This window comes from Pithys albifrons, chromosome 4 (assembly GCF_047495875.1).
Source record: "Pithys albifrons albifrons isolate INPA30051 chromosome 4, PitAlb_v1, whole genome shotgun sequence".
Classification (NCBI taxonomy): domain Eukaryota; kingdom Metazoa; phylum Chordata; class Aves; order Passeriformes; family Thamnophilidae; genus Pithys; species Pithys albifrons.
The window spans coordinates 71781313-71799291 of record NC_092461.1 but is presented as its reverse complement, the minus strand read 5'-3'; the positions used below and the strand labels follow the sequence as shown (position 1 = coordinate 71799291).

The 17979-nt window shown below is 38.3% G+C and overlaps 1 protein-coding gene and 1 long non-coding RNA gene across 2 annotated transcripts in view; one reads left to right on the top strand and one right to left on the bottom strand.

Annotated features, from left to right (window-relative positions):
• The window catches only part of SPIDR (scaffold protein involved in DNA repair), a 198574-nt gene extending 181121 nt beyond the window's left edge, over window positions 1-17453 (top strand). Inside the window, exons 13-20 of the mRNA XM_071554566.1 lie at window positions 1177-1320; window positions 1415-1474; window positions 5019-5217; window positions 6212-6364; window positions 11793-11886; window positions 13374-13488; window positions 13963-14016; window positions 16517-17453. Coding sequence (XP_071410667.1) covers window positions 1177-1320; window positions 1415-1474; window positions 5019-5217; window positions 6212-6364; window positions 11793-11886; window positions 13374-13488; window positions 13963-14016; window positions 16517-16651 — 954 coding nt within the window. The 3' untranslated portion in view covers window positions 16652-17453. The remainder of the gene's footprint in view (window positions 1-1176; window positions 1321-1414; window positions 1475-5018; window positions 5218-6211; window positions 6365-11792; window positions 11887-13373; window positions 13489-13962; window positions 14017-16516) is intronic.
• Window positions 11458-16653, bottom strand: LOC139671554 (uncharacterized). Its single transcript, XR_011697744.1, has 3 exons — window positions 16498-16653; window positions 15742-16058; window positions 11458-12000 (listed from the first exon to the last, which is right to left on the bottom strand). It is a non-coding gene; the product is annotated as an uncharacterized lncRNA (long non-coding RNA).
• Window positions 17454-17979: the final 526 nt, after the last annotated feature.

Here is a 17979-nt window from a genome sequence, read left to right as displayed (position 1 = left end):
AAAAATGGAGGAATCCTTATCATGGCATTTACACTTCTGTCATGGGTTATTCATTCCACAAAGGATCGCAGCTTGCATTCTGATGCTGCATGTTTTTGGCTGAGTGGACTTCTTTTGCTTGGGATACATTTTTATACAAGCATTATAGTTTTATGCACAGTTTTATATACAGGTACATAAATAATATTGCCAGAATGATGATAGTGTTATTGGGAAGAGATCTGTGGAACTGCTTTCTTTTGAGCCATATATACATTCAAATACCTTCTTTAGTGCTGTCAGAGGCAAACAGAGTTTGGGTATCAGCTTCTTTTGCTTTTATTTTTCTTTATGCAGATTCTTTTTAATGGCTGGACAGCTGTCTTTAATAGATTCATATTTATTAAATTAAATTCTTTGTTAGCAACAAACATTGCTAAAAGAATATTTTACCAGATTTTCTATAAAAATTATCTTCTAGCATTGTCTTTTTTTTTCTGAGAAGTCTTTATAGTTAGGGGCTAAAAGAATATTTTACCAGATTTTCTATAAAAATTATCTTCTAGCATTGTCTTTTTTTTTCTGAGAAGTCTTTATAGTTAGGGGCCTCTTTAAGTGGTGATTGATAAAGTTGTTACATCATGGTACTTCTTAAGGGAGAAATCAAAATCCAGCATAACCCGAAGAGAGCAGTTCTTGCAGCTCTTGCATCCCTGTTCCTCATTATCTCCTTGTGCTGTCCTGGATTTAATTTGGAAGCTTTAAAAGTTCGGCAGCTGTTTACTATCACAAAAACCCACCCACATGCAAAAGTCCCCAAATCTCAGAAAAAAAAATAAAAAATATCAAGGCACTCCTACCATAATAAAAAAATAATGTACAACAACAAAAAGCACCTTGAAATAGTCACTGTGTTTGCCAAGTGTGCCAAATCATGAGTTGGTTTTGTGATGAGAATCAATGTCCGATTATAGAAAGAATGATGCACACAAGATGATTTCACTTATACCTTGTGAATGTTGGTTTATTAACTCAACTTCTGCATGAGAGCCCTTGTCATGAACCATATAATTTTGTTTCCCCATCCCTCTTAAAATGTAAATTGTTTAGTTCATTTTGCCTGTCAGTGTAAAACTTGACTGACCAAATTAAAGTGCCTGCTTTAAGGTCACATTTCTTTTCCTTATTTTTTAATAGATGACAGCTAGTCTTCCTCCTCCCAGCTTCTGTTACATTCTTACTATTCAGTCTGGTGAAGTACATGTGGAAGTGGATGAGGAAGAACAGATTTCTAATTTGTACCAGCCACCAGCTGTTCATGGTCTAAAGGAAATTCTTCGGGTAATCTGCTTTACAAATCAGATAACAAATACTTTTTACCACTGGATTTCTGGTGTCATGTTTGTTTCATTCCCTATTTTTGTACTGTTTTCAGATCGATGGTTGTAACGAGCGTTGTAGCTTTTGTGCGCAAGTGCTCCATCTAAGGCTGCAGGTAAACTTTTCACTTAGTAATGAATTCAACATAAAATAAACATGATGTTTATATGAAAAAGTCAGCATTCATCTTGTTTAGGAGGAAACGCAAAGCTTCCCAGAATTCAAGAGTTGTATGGGCAGAATTGTCACCACGTCTAAAATGCTTGTGGATATGGGTAAAATGAACTACATCTCCAGTTTCAATGCCATTCAGTCTAGAAAGTGAATTACTCCTGAATAAATTGCTATCTAAACAGAGATAATATTGCACCCTGGAAAGGAAGCTTGCAAGAAGTTACTTGAGACTCAAGGTAAAACTAAATGCTAGCCTTGGGTACATAGCAATTCTTGCTATGCAATAGTCCCAATCAATTGAGTGTTGGGGGATAGGATGGAACAGATGATGGTTATATAAAAGTACAGTTTTGCTCTTTTCATGCAAGTGATTTTTTTTAACGGGTTATTTTTATTGACTTCCATAGAAGGCCCTCAGGGAAATTTGGCTTTTATGGTCCAGTAAGTAGCAAAAGGGAGGAATTCTTAGGTAAATACATCTGCCATCCATACTATGCCGGAAATCTTACAATTATGTTTTGTTTCTGAATGATGCTACAATTTTCTTTCAAAACATTGCTAACTCCCTTAATAGTTAAAAGAATTTTTTGTTGCTGATTGATTTATTTTTTCCTGGCGACTGGATCGTTAGTACAACCAGCACTGAATTCTGGTAGAGAATAATTTGCAATTGTCCATCAGCTCCACAAGAAACAAAGTGTGAATCAAAGCATATGAACCAAAGACAAAGAAATTCCAGAACGGCCAGCAGAATAGCTGGAGATGCTTCCCACCAGTGTGAGACATAAATTTAATTTAAGTCTTGCCCTTTTGCTTCAAAAGCCAATGAGTTATGATTTAATTTTTAGGCAGGGAGTGCTTTTAACTCCAGAGATGAGGGGTATCTCTTGTGTTTTCTGCGTGCTGAGCAAGAATGTAACAGAGCATTTGCAAACATGAAATTAGGGCTAACTTGATGGGATCTTTAGGGTTCTAACAGACACATAGATGCGTTAACTTCTATTTCCAAGAAACATGTTCTAGTGCAAAATAAAGTAAAATTGCAGACTAGGGGCATCCTAGCCAAACATTTTTGTATTCAGGAATGTCTGCATCTGAGATGCTGATGTGGGTCATCAGTATTCTTCTGTAAAAGCACTTCATCACTGAATTAGAGAAAAGATGAAGCATGCAGGAACAGATGTGATTTTGTAGAATGGAATTTTGAATAACAGAAAAGATTTTTTCTTGATTTTTTTTCATGCTATTAATGGGTTTATTAGCTGGTTTTTTTAATTGCTATTCACTTGCTGAACTGTAAGAACTGAATTTTCATAAATGAACAACATAAGTGCTCATAAATTTTTTGAAAGTAATAATGGAAAAACAATAGAAGATATTCTTCTTTTTTGTTTAACTTTCTGGATAACTGCTCTAGGAATGTAAAGGTAGTGTATTACTTGCCTAATCCTCCCAGAAGAAGATCACGAACAGCACCTTGTTTCCTGCAGATGCCTTTGCCAAGAGGACATACTCTTTACATGCAAAATCACCAAGTCATAACAAGGAAGGGACAATGATTTGGTTTATTTTGCAGATTTTTAATTATTAAATAGTCTGCTACATGAGCTAATTCAGATTTACTTTTAAAAATAGTCTTTAGTCTCCGTAGCTACACTGTTAACTACTTCAATTAAAACTGCTTAATTTGTGTGAAATGGAATGGAAATATGATTTTATTAATACTCAGAATCTGTACTGTGGTTCAGAAGGAATATGAGGAAATATATTCCATCTGTGATTAAGGAGCTGTCCTTTCTTATAACTCAATCCTGCTGCTATTTTTCTGTTGTGTCCTCTTTTCAGAACAAATTGTCACAAATAGCAAGATGATAATTTTATACTAACTTGTGATTTTTGCTGTTATTATTATTTACTTTTTGGATGATGCTTCTGAAAGCCTGCTTTTAATGTTTTACTAATTCTCACGGGGACAGATACAAAAATTCTTTCTTTGAAGCTGTCCTAATGCTGTCTATTCAGAGGAGGTACTCAAATATATATAGTTACTAGGCAAAGAAACAGTGTCAATGCAGTAAGCAGCACATATTGTGCTAAGGCTTAACGCTGATATCTGAGTTGTGAATTTTCCCAGTCACTGTTGACAATTACCACTGTTACTCTAAGAGCTAAGCAGAAAGCTAGGATTAGTGTGGTTAATGGTGTCAAGGTTTGAATCCAACTGAAGGCAAGAATTTGGGGTTCTCATTGTGTTACCGTATGCTAGAGACATGTAACTTCAAGAATAAAATGTGTCTCTCCAATCATTATAGTATTCAATTTTCAGTTAAATGTTTTAAGTATGAATTTTTGATCAGCAGACTAATTAAAAAGAGTGGCAAAAACCTTTTCAATTAAGGAAGTAATTTGATCTGATTTAAATATTTTAAAATATTAGAATCTGAAAATTTACAAGTTGCTTGCCCTGGTAAATGCAAAATACGCTTTGTCATTAAACCCATTTTTCTAAAGCATGGGAAAATTCACATACACACAGAGATGCCATAAGCTGTGTTAAAAAAATAAAATCAAAGCATGAATCATCAAATTGTAATCCAACTGATTTTGTTAGAGGCACAGGAATAAGCACTAATGTGTATGTAAGGTCTGCCTTGTTCATAACCCCAGTGTGAAAAATTTAAAAAACACTTCTGATTTTGTGTTGATTGTTTTCAGCTGCAATGGCTAAGCTGAACTGTAGGGGTTTTTTAGTTATGACATCATTAGTTGTGATATATCTTTATTTAGTCATACCATGATATTTTTATACCTGTCTTGGGCAGAAAACTCACACTGTCATTGTGGATTCCTATGTCTTTTACATATGAGTTATCTACTTCCTTAATTTTAGGCATCATTGAAATATTTAGAGGTATTTGTTCAACTGAAAGAAAAAGCTCCAACTTTGTAACTTGGAGTAACCATTAGGCAAGAACTGCACAGTAGCTATTAACCAAGGACTGGTATTCTTGGGAATCTGATAATAGGACCTACAAAACATGCTCACAAAGAAATAATATTAATACTAGCAATATCCTTTTTTTAAGGCAAAAATTATGTAAGTATTAATAAAAACATCCAACTAACTTTTTCTATATACCATATGTATGATATAAATATATAATACGTGTTTTTCTATTAAATATATTTTTAAATCCCATGTACAGGCTGAATGAATTATGATAACATGTGATGGTTGATAGAGGTAAAACTAAGATTACTGAGAGTTCACCTTGGAAAGTTAATTTAAGGCAGAGATGTTTGTATCTGCAATAAGGAATAATGAACAATTTGAGGAAAGCTTTGACTCATTATCCTGTACAAGCCCTAAATGTAATAATTTCTGTCAGTTTTATGACTTACTTAAATATGAAGATGTTTCGTCTTTCCTTCTACTAAAAAAAAATAACAATTGCATTCCAATTGTCTTTTTTTTTTAATGATAGACAAAACACAGTGTTCCTATAAATCAAAGAGAGATTTTGTTGTTTGTGACTGACTCCACATTGCAAAATGTGGTTCATATGATTCCAAAAGTTGTTGCTGTGTCAGTCACTGCATCATGTGTTCTCAGCACGGAAATCATAGAAGCCCTCAGTGTTGCCTCGCAACTTGTCTTCTTCAAGGATGCACTGTGGGGAAATGGTAAGCTTTACGTGTGGTTTTGAAGCAGTTGGAGTCACACAGAAATAGCATCCTTATCTCTGACACCACAATATGTGACCTCCAGAGACTTTTGTTCTCGGATGAAGATGAGACTTTGCAATTTTGGGATGAGAAATTTGAAAGGGGTTGACGTTAGAGCTATCCTGTAAGGCTTCTTTTTTGTATTTTTGGCTTGTTCTCCAAAGTAAATGAGAACTTCAGTGATCTTGTTTTATGTCCACCAATATTACTGTCAGTCTTCCCTGTTGACTGTAGAATCTGATGACCAGTGTCAATTGAATTTGCTAGCTGACAGAAGACTGAAAAATATTAAGACACTTCTGTGTCCCTAGATACAGAAATTTTACAAGTTCTTCTCCTACACCATCTTATGTGTGAGCCTTCACCACCATACACATCATGAAATTAATGGTGGTTCACTTTACTTTCATTTTTAGTCACTGTTTTTATGAGGTTCAAGTTTGATTCTGTATGGTGACTGTATGAGTGGTTCATGTCTCACACCTCCGGTCACTTCCAAAATTTAGGGGAACTGGAAGCACAGAACTATGCAAATGGCTGTGTCCTGAAGCAAAAATCTCTGCTTTGTAGAATAAAGCATTGCATGCACCTAGTCATTGTAATCTTTGAAACAAAGTAAGACCACCTGAAGGGGTGCCCAAGCTTATTACTAGGGAAGAGACAGTAACCTGTTAGCAGGGAGTGTGATTTGATGCATTCTGGGTAGCATCAGACTCTCTTCTGCCATGTTCAAATTTTTAAAACTTCTTTTTTTCCCTGGGACTTGTGAAATGTAACAAGAGCATGATGCATGTATCACTGAAAGCAAAATAATTTGTCACAGAGAAAACCTGATGGAGTCTATTCATCTGTTCAGTAGCTGGCAGAGATTGTTGTCTTTATTGGCCATGACAATTAACATGGTCACCTTTTTCCTTGTTACTGTACTGAGTTGAAATGTCTTTTTTGGCAGGTAGGATTATTTGTGTTGAACGTACTGTTCTCTTATTACAAAAGCCTCTTTTGTGCTCGGCTGCCGGTGCTGACCTCAGTGAGCTGACTGGCCCTGTCAGACTCGATGAGCTGGATTCTACAACACAGGCCAATTCCGTTTGTACTCTAAGAGGTTTGTATGGCCCTTCCTGAAATGAATGCGGTTAATTATTTGTGCTTCCTTTAATCTTTTATGTCTTTATATTGATTGCTTGTACAAACAGCATGGAGGGATAAAAAAAGCACAGCGTTGCTGTGGGTCATTAGGATATTTAAGATTTTATACTTCTTTGTTGGCTCTGTTTGCCTTTTGCTGGCCAAGCTCTGTTCCCACTTACTCATACCCCAGAATAAATGTTTAATGCACAATCCGTTTCATTATATTCCTTCCTTCAATGTCTTTTTTCAAGAGTCTTCTGTTCATATCAATCTTGTTGATGTTGGTCACAATGAGGTATACCAATATTTTTTAGGCAGATGGGTAAGTTATGTTACCCAGATCCTGAATGGTAGGGGTTAGTGACCGATTTCCCTGAAGCTTTACTGCAGTGGGACAATTTAGTGTTTTGCCCTAGTAATCCAGCATAACTTGGCCAGTATTTGCTCACCAGCCACTTTGGATCATAACTTTGTCTATCTCAATCCTACCACTAACCATGCAGAAACATTTCTTACAATGTATTTTTTAACATTTCCTAATCATGCAGAAACATTTCCTACTGTGTGTTTTCTAATTCTTTGTCCAGACAGCCTCTTAAACCTCCAGCTGTAGCGCACCTATAGGAAAATGTCCTTAAAAGCCCAACAACTTTTGGCTTTAAAGACTAATTTCCTTTATTAAATTAACTCTTATGATTCCAGTGGCCCTTATAGAAAATTTTTTATATAGTTTGACATGTACACCTTCAAATATTCACTGGAGCATTTTGAATGAACTTTATAGCAAATAATGGTTTACAAATTAATTCTTCTAGCTATAATTTGATGCACTGAGAAGAGAGTTTGAAACCACGCAAAGTCTTTACTAAGCATACCTTCTGTTATGTTAGTGTCACGAGATAACAATACCTCTGTGATTAATAAGTGAGCACCTTGCAATGACAAATGTTGAACTCCAACAGAACATAATGAAACCCAAGCACAACTAGAGGCACTTCACTCAAAGCCTTGGTTGTTATGTACATCTTGCATTAATACAGTTACTTAAAAGATACTTGTCACTAGGTATGAAATGCTTTTTGGCTTCTTTTTTAATCTCTCCAATAGTTATGCTAAGATTTGTCACTTCTCTCCTGTTAGTTTTATATATGAGAAGTGCTTGTCTTCTTTTTTCTTGTTGACAGTGTGCATAGTAGGATAAAGCAAACATTTCTCTATCCTTTCTTTTTCTGGCAGAGCAAAGAAAATATACTTGTGTGAACTGTTGTGTAAACTGTTCTGTATTGCAGATGGAAGAATGACAAAAGGAGAAATTAATCCTACAAGCTTGTCTTGTTTAATCTGGAATTTGTGCAGTCATCAGTATGTTCCCACACCTGGATACCAGCATATAATATAAAGTTTCTTCTTATACCTATGCTACTGCAATATATATAGATAATAACTCACTTTTATATGCAACTGAAATAATTTAATAGCATTTAAGAGATATATTCACTGCTTTGGATTTCAGTTAGTTAGTGCCTACATTTTCCTGCTGGAGTAGTGAAACTAATAGCATTGACCCTACTTTATTGGTTGGAGAATATGTATTTGATGGAGTAATGCATGCAGAAAAGTGTATCAACTCTAAAATTCAGTCACTGTCTCTGTCTCTTGGAGAGTTGTTAGTCTGGCTTTCAGTGAGAAGCAGCATTACCTCGTTCACTCTTTTTCTTTGTGTATCGTTTCACTTCCTGTACTTTCACCTACATGTGCGGTACATAGGCATCCTCCCACATAACTCTTAAAGAGGCTGCACAGGCTTTACTTTACCCCTTCTTGAAGGATTGTGCTTTCCTGCTTCTTTGGAAGCAACCTCTGAAGTTCCTCCAGTCCAAGCTCCTTCTTAAAGCTAAGCCCTGAGCAACTTGTTACAACTGTGGACTGGATGAACTTCAGAGGTTCCTCCCCCATCCAAATGGATAATGTTGCAGTCCAGGCAGATCCAATGAGTTTGTCAGAAATTCTTGTTCCAGAGAGCTCCAGTCATACCAGCTCTGGGATGGAATGTGTTGCTCTTCAACAGATGAGTGGTTGTTTTCTAATGAAAAGTTTACTCTTCTTTGCAAGATGAATCTCTGGTTTTCACTTCTGAACTCAGGATTAATAGAATTATTTTCTTATCACTGTGCATTGCAACATAATTTTTAACCTCTTTTTGCTGTATAGTAGCAGCTAGGATGACTTAAATGTTGGCAGTTCATACTGCATGAAATTGTTTTTCCTCTTAATCATGGTTATGAGCAAATTCTACTTAGTCCACACCACATATGATGTGTGGGAATATTACTTGATTAATGATATTTGCCCAGTCTATGACTCACTACCAGTGATTGAATTTTGACATTGGATATTTCCATATTTCTTTGCTCAGGGGTGTGGCTTTTCTCTAGTTTTTCTCTTCATAGTGTGACTAAAATGGGGTCAATCAGTTTACCTAGGTTTGTCTCTTTCATTGCACTTTTCCCCTTCGTGTCCCATTAATCTGGGAAACTGATTGGAGGAAAAAAACCCCAAACACATTAATTTTTGAATGTTTCAACCAGAGTGCTACTTTGCATTCCACACGAGAGACCTGTTTTGTCAGGTGTTGCCCTATTGTCAATTTCTTCTTAATGATCTCAACCATAACCCATAAAAATACGAAATATGTAAAAATAAAATTTTGGCTATGTGCATTTCCATTTAAAAGAAGTATCTTGGGAAAATCTAAAGGGTTTGTGAATGCTAAGAAAAATCTGGAGTCTTGACAAAGATGTGCAGCAATTCAGCAGCTTAAACTTGAGAAATCACTTTGCTTACAGGATGCACAAGACTAACTAGATTATTATACCTGTTCCTATTTTGAGTTGGTCTCCCTTCAGTGATCTCTGGTGGTTTTCTCAAGGGAACTCTACATTGCCATCAAAATAAACCATTATACATAATCTCATGAATATGATCTTGATTAATTTTCTTCAAATGCACTTGCATTACATGTGCACTGGCATCCTGCAGTTGCAGTAGGGCATACTACTGGGAGAAAGTGAAAAGACTTAAGAGTGAAACACATCTGTCGGAAAAGGGGATATGTTTTGTTTTTAAAATGATTTTTAAATGAAGAGGGAAACATATTCAGCAAACCAATTTGTAGCTTTTCTTTTTAATTAACAAGAATCATAAAGTCATGGAATCATTTAGGTTGGAAAGGATCTTCAAGATCATTAAGTCCAACCTAATATCCAGTGCTGCCAAGTTCATCACTTAAACCATGCACCCAGGTGTCATATCTGCACATCTTCCAAGTACCTCCAGGGATGGTGGCTCCATCACTTCCTTGGGCAGCTGTTCCAATGCTGATCACCCTTTGAGTGAAGAAATTCATCCTAATAGCCAATCTAAACCTCCTGTGACACAACTTGAGGCCATTTCCTGTCATCCTGTCATTTGTTACCTGGGAGAAGAGGTCTATCCCCTACCTGGCAACAGCCTCCTTTCAGGTAGTTGTAGAGACCAAGAAGGTCCCCCCTGAGTCCCCTTTTCTCCAGGCTAAACAACCCCAGCTCCCCTTCACGAGCTCCACTGCCCTTCTCTGGGCTTGTTCCAGCACCTCAATGTCCCTCTTGTAGTGAAGGGCCCAAAAGTGAACACAGTACTTGAGGTGCAGCCTCAACATTGCCCAGTACTGGGGGACAAACAATTTCCTGGTCCTGCTGGGCCACGCTATTGCTGGTACAGGCCAGGATGCCATTGGTCTTCTTGACCACCTGGGCCACTGCTGGCTCATGTTCAGGCACTGTTGACCAGCACCTCCAGGTTCTGTTCCACTGGGCCAGCTTTCCAGTCTCTCCTGCCCCAGCCTGTAGTGCTGACTGTGCTCTTGTGCTCTTGTGACCCAAGGGCAGGACCTGACACTTTGCCTTGTTGAACTTCATACCTTTGGCATTGGCCCATGGATCCAGCCTGTTCAGATCCTTCTGCAGAGCCTTCCTGCCCTCCAGCAGATCGACACTCCGACCCAACTTGGTGTCGTCTGGGAACTGACTGAGGGTGCACTTGATCCCCTGGTCCAGATCATTGATAAACGATTAAACTGGACTGGCCCCAACACTGAGCCCTGGGGAACAGCACTTGTGACCAGCCACCAAGTGGATTTAGCTCCATTCAGCATTCACATCATTCAAAGAGAAACATGCCCATGCTGTGGCAGAAAACATCCTACCTTGTAGTAGCAATGCTGATGGAAACTCCCAGTTTATCACAAACACTGAAGAATCAAAATTATTCCTGTAGGATTTCAAAGGGTTAAATAGAATTGCTTATTCTGTCAGTGAAGTGCATGTTGTTTCATTATATGCTTAGCAACTGGGTCGTAAATGTTGTATTTAAGAACCAACCTTCCAGATCTTTAGACTCGTTGTCCTTTGAATTCACAAAGAAAATTTTACAGTTTTGTTGTTTAGGTGTAGCTCCCTGCTTGCTCCAGGAAAACCAGAAAAACAAGGGATTAACAGGCTGTTTTACAGTCCAGATGGTGTAAATGCTCCATAGTCTCCAAGGCTTTCTTCTTTTGAATGTGGTATAGAATGTGAGATTCTTGCTCAATAGGCCCTGGATTTTTTAGTCTGTAGTTCTGTTGTATTAGTTAGGTTTTATTTTAGTGTAATTTCATTCTTATAGGTGAATACTTAGGTGTATTTTTCTCCATAAATAATGCTCATAAATTCAGCATATTGTTACCATAAAATATAATACACTCTTTATTGGCTTCTCATAAAACCCTGAATATATTTTTTCTTGCCAAAACTAGCAAGGCCCTTTTTATTAGTCCAAAGTATCTTTGGCATTCCCTTCTTAGGCACACACTTAAGTCTATGAGCCAGATCTAATCTCTGTTAAATCTGTATAAATGAAGAGTAACTCCATTGTTAGTGGAATTTAATCAGCATTGTTGTTTTCAGAAGGGATTGGGACTGCTCATTGGTTTGTGTTTCCTAAATATCAATATCAAGGTATCCAATCTGATGATTTTTTTTAGCTGTTTATTGCCAAGGAAACATCAGAGAACCAGAAAGAAAGCAAACAAGCAAAAATAAATCAGAAAAGCAATAAAATCCAAACCAGAATAACTGAGCCTGTTTGGAAAGTTAATTGTCAATTATCTACCTTCTGGTATTTTTAGAATGTAAAACACTGTGCTGTACTCTCATCCCTTGGTGGAGGGACCAAGGAGAAACAGAGTGTGATTGTTGGAAGAGCTGATTCTTGGTGTGACAAGTGCTAAGCTGTGGGTCACAAAGGCTCAAACCTGCTGTGAACCCAAAAGAGACTGTGTTTGCTGCCTTAATGTTAGCATTTTGTAAGAATTCCATGTTCTGCAGGTACTGTTGTTGGAGTTAATGAGAGCACTGCTTTCTCCTGGCCTATATGCAACAGATGTGGAAATGGAAAGTTGGAACTGAGTCCCCAGGACAGGTGAGAGTCAGCATGCTCTGGAGCACTCCAGGTGTTTTGTAGATGTAGCCATAATAGCAATAGGTGATGCAATGATTCCTGCAGGCACAGGCTGCACTTTGCTCCTTCCTAGAACTAAGACAGACGTAGTATTTTTATTGCTGATGAACTGATAATACCTGCAAGGTTACATTATTTATTAAGAAAGATACAAGTAGATATGAAATGGTTTGATTTTGCAGTTACTACTTTTTTAAAATCAGTCTTAAAACTTTGCTTACAAAGATTTCATAGCACACTGCATTATAATGTTAATTTAATAAACATACACATAAACCACAGGGCTGATTTTAAGTTCCTTTAAAAGTAGCTACATGTATTTGTGTGTCCTTCCTTGTTACTCTGCATTTCCCCAATTCACCTCATTTTTATACTGAACTGTGATCTTTGCTGCGATTTATCTAAGTGTGAAAGAGTTGCATTTCGGACCTATTAAATTTATCACCTTTCTAAAAAGGATGTTGAATAATTCTGGCAGTATAACTGTCCTGAATGTGAAGACTGATCCTACAAGACCTGAAATGCTGAAGCTGGGTCACACTGGCATGCTTTTGCAAAGCCTCTCCTTCAACTGCCTAGCCAGCTTGCTCTTGCAGAGACTGAGATACCTGGTGGAATAAAAACTCAATGGGATAACAGTAGTCAAAGTGTAAAAAAGAAGGAAAGAAGGGGGGAAATACAAAGAAAGAAAAGAGGAGTTCTTTGTACTGGAAAAGTTTGCAGAAATCATAAGGAGCAGTTGAGTGGGTTTGATCCAATTGAAATAGATAACATTTTCCTAAATATAGGATTTACTGCTTATGCTTTGTTACATATATTCCTGGGGGTGTGGGGAAGAATAAAAATAAAAAGCAGGTGTCCTATATTATATTGTTATGCAAAAAATATGGATGTGTATATGTTCACATAGTAGCATAGTTCAAATAAAAAAGTATTTCACCTGTGAAGGATACTTTTGCTTCATTTGGAGAACAAATGATGTATCAATGTTTGTTTAATAAGTGCTTCCAACAAGCACTTACAGCTGAGCTTAATTTTGTTCAGTGTGCACTGAAAACGTTGAACATTTGCTGAATGAGGGCCTAGGTCAGTAAGTTACTTGGGCCAAATCTATACTACTAGTTTTCTTTTGCCATAACTTTTAGAAGGTTATGGCATTAATATTTGTTTAAGTGGGGTGACTATAAATAGCAGCCTCCCTCCATATTGCTAAAACTTAAGAAAGGAAGCTCCATCTGCCAGAAGACTTCAGGTCCTCCAAGAAGTGGCTGCCAGCAGAAGAGCTCTGTTTGCTATTATCAACTGAATCCCTACCAAGCCTTTCCTACTGAAAGTCAATCAGCAAAGTATTTAAGAGAATCAGCTACAGGGAGTTTTATTTGTTTTGATTTACAACTGATAGCTTTTCCATTTCTCTATGTTTTTCCATCATTATTTGCATGTTTCAGAGAAATGCTATATTGCAAACAGTGCTCTGAAGTTGTCATTACACCGGTTTTGAAAATGCAGCTGGAAGTCTTCTTGAGTTGTCCATCCCGATCCCAAAGTACAGTAAAAGTAAAGGTATGGCTTATTATGAAATATGCTCCTCTGTATTGTATGTAGAAACATAGGTACTCAAAGCCACAGTTTTTCAAACAGCTTTGTCAGAAGACAAAATAGGTAAGACTGTCCCATAATTTAATCTGATACTAAACTTGTGTTTCACTGGGCTAAGAACCACATCTCCAGATTTTGCTGAAATAATACAGTCATCGAGTTCACACTGAGGTTTGTAAACTGTTCTATGGCCCAGGTGAAAGGCTTTGTTAGGCTGGGCCTTGGGAAACCTCAGTCTCCACAGTCTAAAAGGAAAATATATTTTTAGACTACCATTCTGAACATCTTTTGTGTTTCCTCTGTTTTCTTGGCCAGAGAAACTAAACTATTCAACATTAAAATGATAAATCTTCGTTCTATGTGACTGTTTAACCCGCAAACAGGACAGCTTTGCATACATAAGATTTTTGAATAAACCTGTGAATTTTCTCATTCCAGCTGTTGCAAAGAACAATCTCTTCTCTCCTGATGTCCTCTGCCAGTGAGGATGGGGTAGGTACAATGAATGCTGACCAAAGGAAGTTAAACTTCATAACTTAATGTAGAGGCAGAGTGCAGGAGACATGAATCAGGTGGGAAAATAGTCATATCATAGAAATGGAAAGGATTCTTGGGGGGTCATTGTTCAACCTACCATTCACACTGGGCTACTGAAAATGTGTGGGCAGGTTGACCATGAGTTTTGTTGGCAAGCTCTTGAAAACCTCCAGGGATGAAGACTCTGACTTTCCAGGCAGTTCACTTCAAAACTGCACTGTGAGCGCTGGAAGATTTCACTTTCTCATGTCCAGCCTGTGATTTGGGTGGGCTGGGCCCTTTGGCAATCCCACCATCCAGCTGCTGATGTCCTGCTGTCTTGTGACTACTGTCAGACTGACACTCTCCTTTTTGGAAGAGGGCTGATGCAGATGAGCTGTGTGGACAGCTCTACTCAGCTGCAGATCTGCAGAGCAACCTGCAGATAGCACCACGTCCAGGCAGTCAGAGCTGCAATGGGCAGTTCTGGGCTTTACTCTGTGCTCTTGTTCAAAGACAGCAGAGATACAGTCCAAGCATCCCACCGATTGGGGCTGGTTTTCTAAACCCTATAAACCACCTCCATATTGTAACAGCACAACACTGAAAGTACTGGCAGGTAGAAGTAGCAGAAGAATTTGCAAAATGTGTGCAACATAGCACTTTATAACTGTATAAACGAAACTCACATAAGCCTTGGGGATCCATGGGCTAAAGTACAGTTTATGTAATCATGAAGTAGTTATTCCTTTAATCTGTCATATCAGAAGAACCCTGACATTTGGCACAGTGACCCAGATTTATCACAGATGAGGGAGACACCCGGATAGGTGCCTGGCTGGCATTGGCTGCCAGATGGCCAGCCGTGAAGGAGCGGCACCTTTAGAGAGTCATTAAGACCAATTAGAGTCCCAAGATTCTCCTCTCTCTCTTGCATGTGGAAGGGAGCAAAGTTTGGCTCGTTGTCTTGTTAATCATCGCAGTTAAGTATCTTCAGTGACGTGTATTGGGGTCAGTTTGCTTTCCCTGTCTTACAAGTTTTCCAGCATTTTGCTATTACATGCTCCATGTTTATAGTGGAATTTATGGGTGGTAATACTGAAAGGGGAAAGTTACTCGGAAATGGTAAATTATTTTTCTTATGTGGGAGCGTGTATATATTTCATTTAAGCAAAGAGCTACCACAAATTTCCAAAATGCGTTTGCTCCTTTAATAGCAGTTAAGTCTTGCTGAGTTTTACAGGATGTATCTGGTTTGGTTACAGACTGGCAAAACATAGCTCTTTCTCAAGTTATTAGAATTCAAACAACCTCTTTTTCATGTTTCAATGTGTATAATGCCAGTATTTAGAAGTCTGGCAAATCAGGGGTTTTTTTCTTTCCTAGCTGAAATGCAGGGATAAAGATTAATCACAGTAAATAAAACTTGAGGTGTCATTTTTTGCCAGTGCTGCTAAAATTTCTAAAGGGGTAGCTTTGTAATCAATTCTTTTGGCAGGGGGGTTGGTTTTAGCTGTTGCTGGCCCTGGCCACTTGTTCCTTACTTTGTGGCAGCCCTTCTGTTACACCAGTAGAGCTGTTTGTGCAGCTGCATGGTGAACTGGACTGCAAAACTGGTCTGGGGTAAAAATAATCTAGGGGAAAAAAAGGAAAATTATTGTTTATACCTTGGACCAGGCAACAGACGTGGGTATCACATACCTGTACAGAAGCACAGCCCAGATAAAAGCAGGGCCATGGTCAAGGGCTGGTCATAAGCAAGTCCCATTAGGAAAAGAAGTGAATGTGAACCTGCCATCTGAGATACCCTCACAAGTGAGGTACCGACTATCATTGTTACCAATTCTTCTGTTAATGTGTCTCCTCTTAGTGAAGCCATCCCAGCCTTGCTTCCCTCTTCTCCACAGAGAATACAGTCTACAGATTTGCTCAGGCGCAGCTTGTGGGTAAAATGCCAGTCAGATCATTAAACAGGAGGGACTCTGTAGGTGCTGGTGCTGGTGAAGAACAATACAAAGCTAAAATGAGGGAGAGGGAGCAGAGTAAAAAGGGTTATTAAGTGTTTTTTTTCCTTTAGTTGATCAGTTAGCCAAGGTAATCAATGTATAGTATGTATATACACATTGCCATCACATGGGAAGTCCTGTGAGTGTCAGAAAGTGAGATAAAGGGAGCATGTGCAGGTTATGCTTCAGCAAAATTGCATTCAACATCACAGTAACTTTCTGGGTTTTTAAACAGCTCATTTTTAAAGCCTAGTAGGGAAGCAGCACTGGAGGCAGGAGTGTGATCTAGTTATTGAAAATCTAATGTATCCATTCTTTCCACCAGTTCTAATGTACCCTTCTTTTGGAGTACTTTAAAAAAATTGTCAGTTGGAAGAGGATCATGCATGCTGCATCTTCCCAGCTGCATGCTGTTTAGAACAGAATGTCCAGGACTGTTTGTTTTACTCACCATGCTTTTATTCCTGCAGACTTATGAGGTGCAGAGTGTGCTGGGAAAGGAGGTGGGGTTATTGAACTGCTATGTCCACTCTGTAACCAGTCACCCCAACTGTGTTGTACTGGAGGAAATCGCTCTTCTGGAAGCTACAGCAAGGCAGAGTTGAACTCTAGTCAGCTATTATAGTATCTGTGGACTTTGTAATACGGTTATCTGTTAACTAGTGCTGCAGATAATGTATAATGCAAATGTGATAAGCATTAAGATAGTTTATTAAAACTGTGATTTACAAAGCACATTGTGCTATCGCTGAAAAAAATACCCATATAGAAAGACCTGTTTAACTTTCTGAACTCTTCTGTTTTGGATCAGTTCAGAATTTACAGTTCTTTGGTATGTTTGCTGTTTTATGTAGGTAAAACATCTTGTTCTGGAAGTTTTGAAAGGTGGTAAATTTTTCTATATAATTCTGTAAATATTATGTGTTGATGGAAAATATTTTACTGATATTTTTGAAATAAATACTGTAGGCAGTGAATGTTGGTTTAAGCTGAGTGGATTTCAAACAGGCTGAAAACGCCACAAGGTGCACAAATTCTGAGTTGTTACCACCTTGCAATAATTGTTATAAAGACAGAGGTTTGAACAAAGCTTATATTTTGAAGTGTCAAGCACATATAAAGTTAATGTTTTACAGCTAATTGGTCTCTAAGCATAGAAGTACTATGTTATCTGTAGCTTCCCACAAAGCGGGTGTTTCATTATGCAGTTTCTGTTACGGGTAAGGAGCAAACTGCTTTGTAGGCCACGTAACTATCCTCACCCGGACTGTGAAGACATGGATTACAAATCAGATAAATATTATCAAAATCTTCTCGTGTGTGCAAGAATTATTGTAAGAGTTAGGAGCTGGATTGTTTTCCGCTTTTACAGTATTTAAAAGCCCCTTACAGGTCAGAGGAGGTGGAATGAGTGGTTTCAATGCAGGTCCCATATGGGAATAACCAGCAGAAAAAGAACAACACGCTTGCCCCACTGATTGTTCCTGCAGCTCAGGCCAACAGTGAACAGGCTTATGTATACCATGATTACTAAAGGAATGACCCAGCTTTTGAATCCCCCTTTTTCACCCCCTCCTCCAAGAGTTTCTGTCTCTTACCTGGCTCCCTGTAAGGAGAAAGGGGACATCAGCACATTCCTGTGTAGAGGATACTGGGCTGCCCCTTCAAAGCCAGTACGATTTCAGCCTCTGGGAAAGCTGAATGGCTGTGTCAGGCCATTTTCTCTGCCAGTGCCCTACAGATGCTGTCATCTCTATGAGTGCACTACTAGAATTCAGACAAGTTGCTTGACTTTTCTTAGTGATACATTCACTCAGGGAGAATTGCCCACTCTCACTCACTAGCAGGGACCAGTGAAAGTGCCCAGCTCCTGCTGTTCTACGGCTCACAGCGGGCTGAAGCCTGTGGGTGCAGTGCCATCTCCGGGACTCAG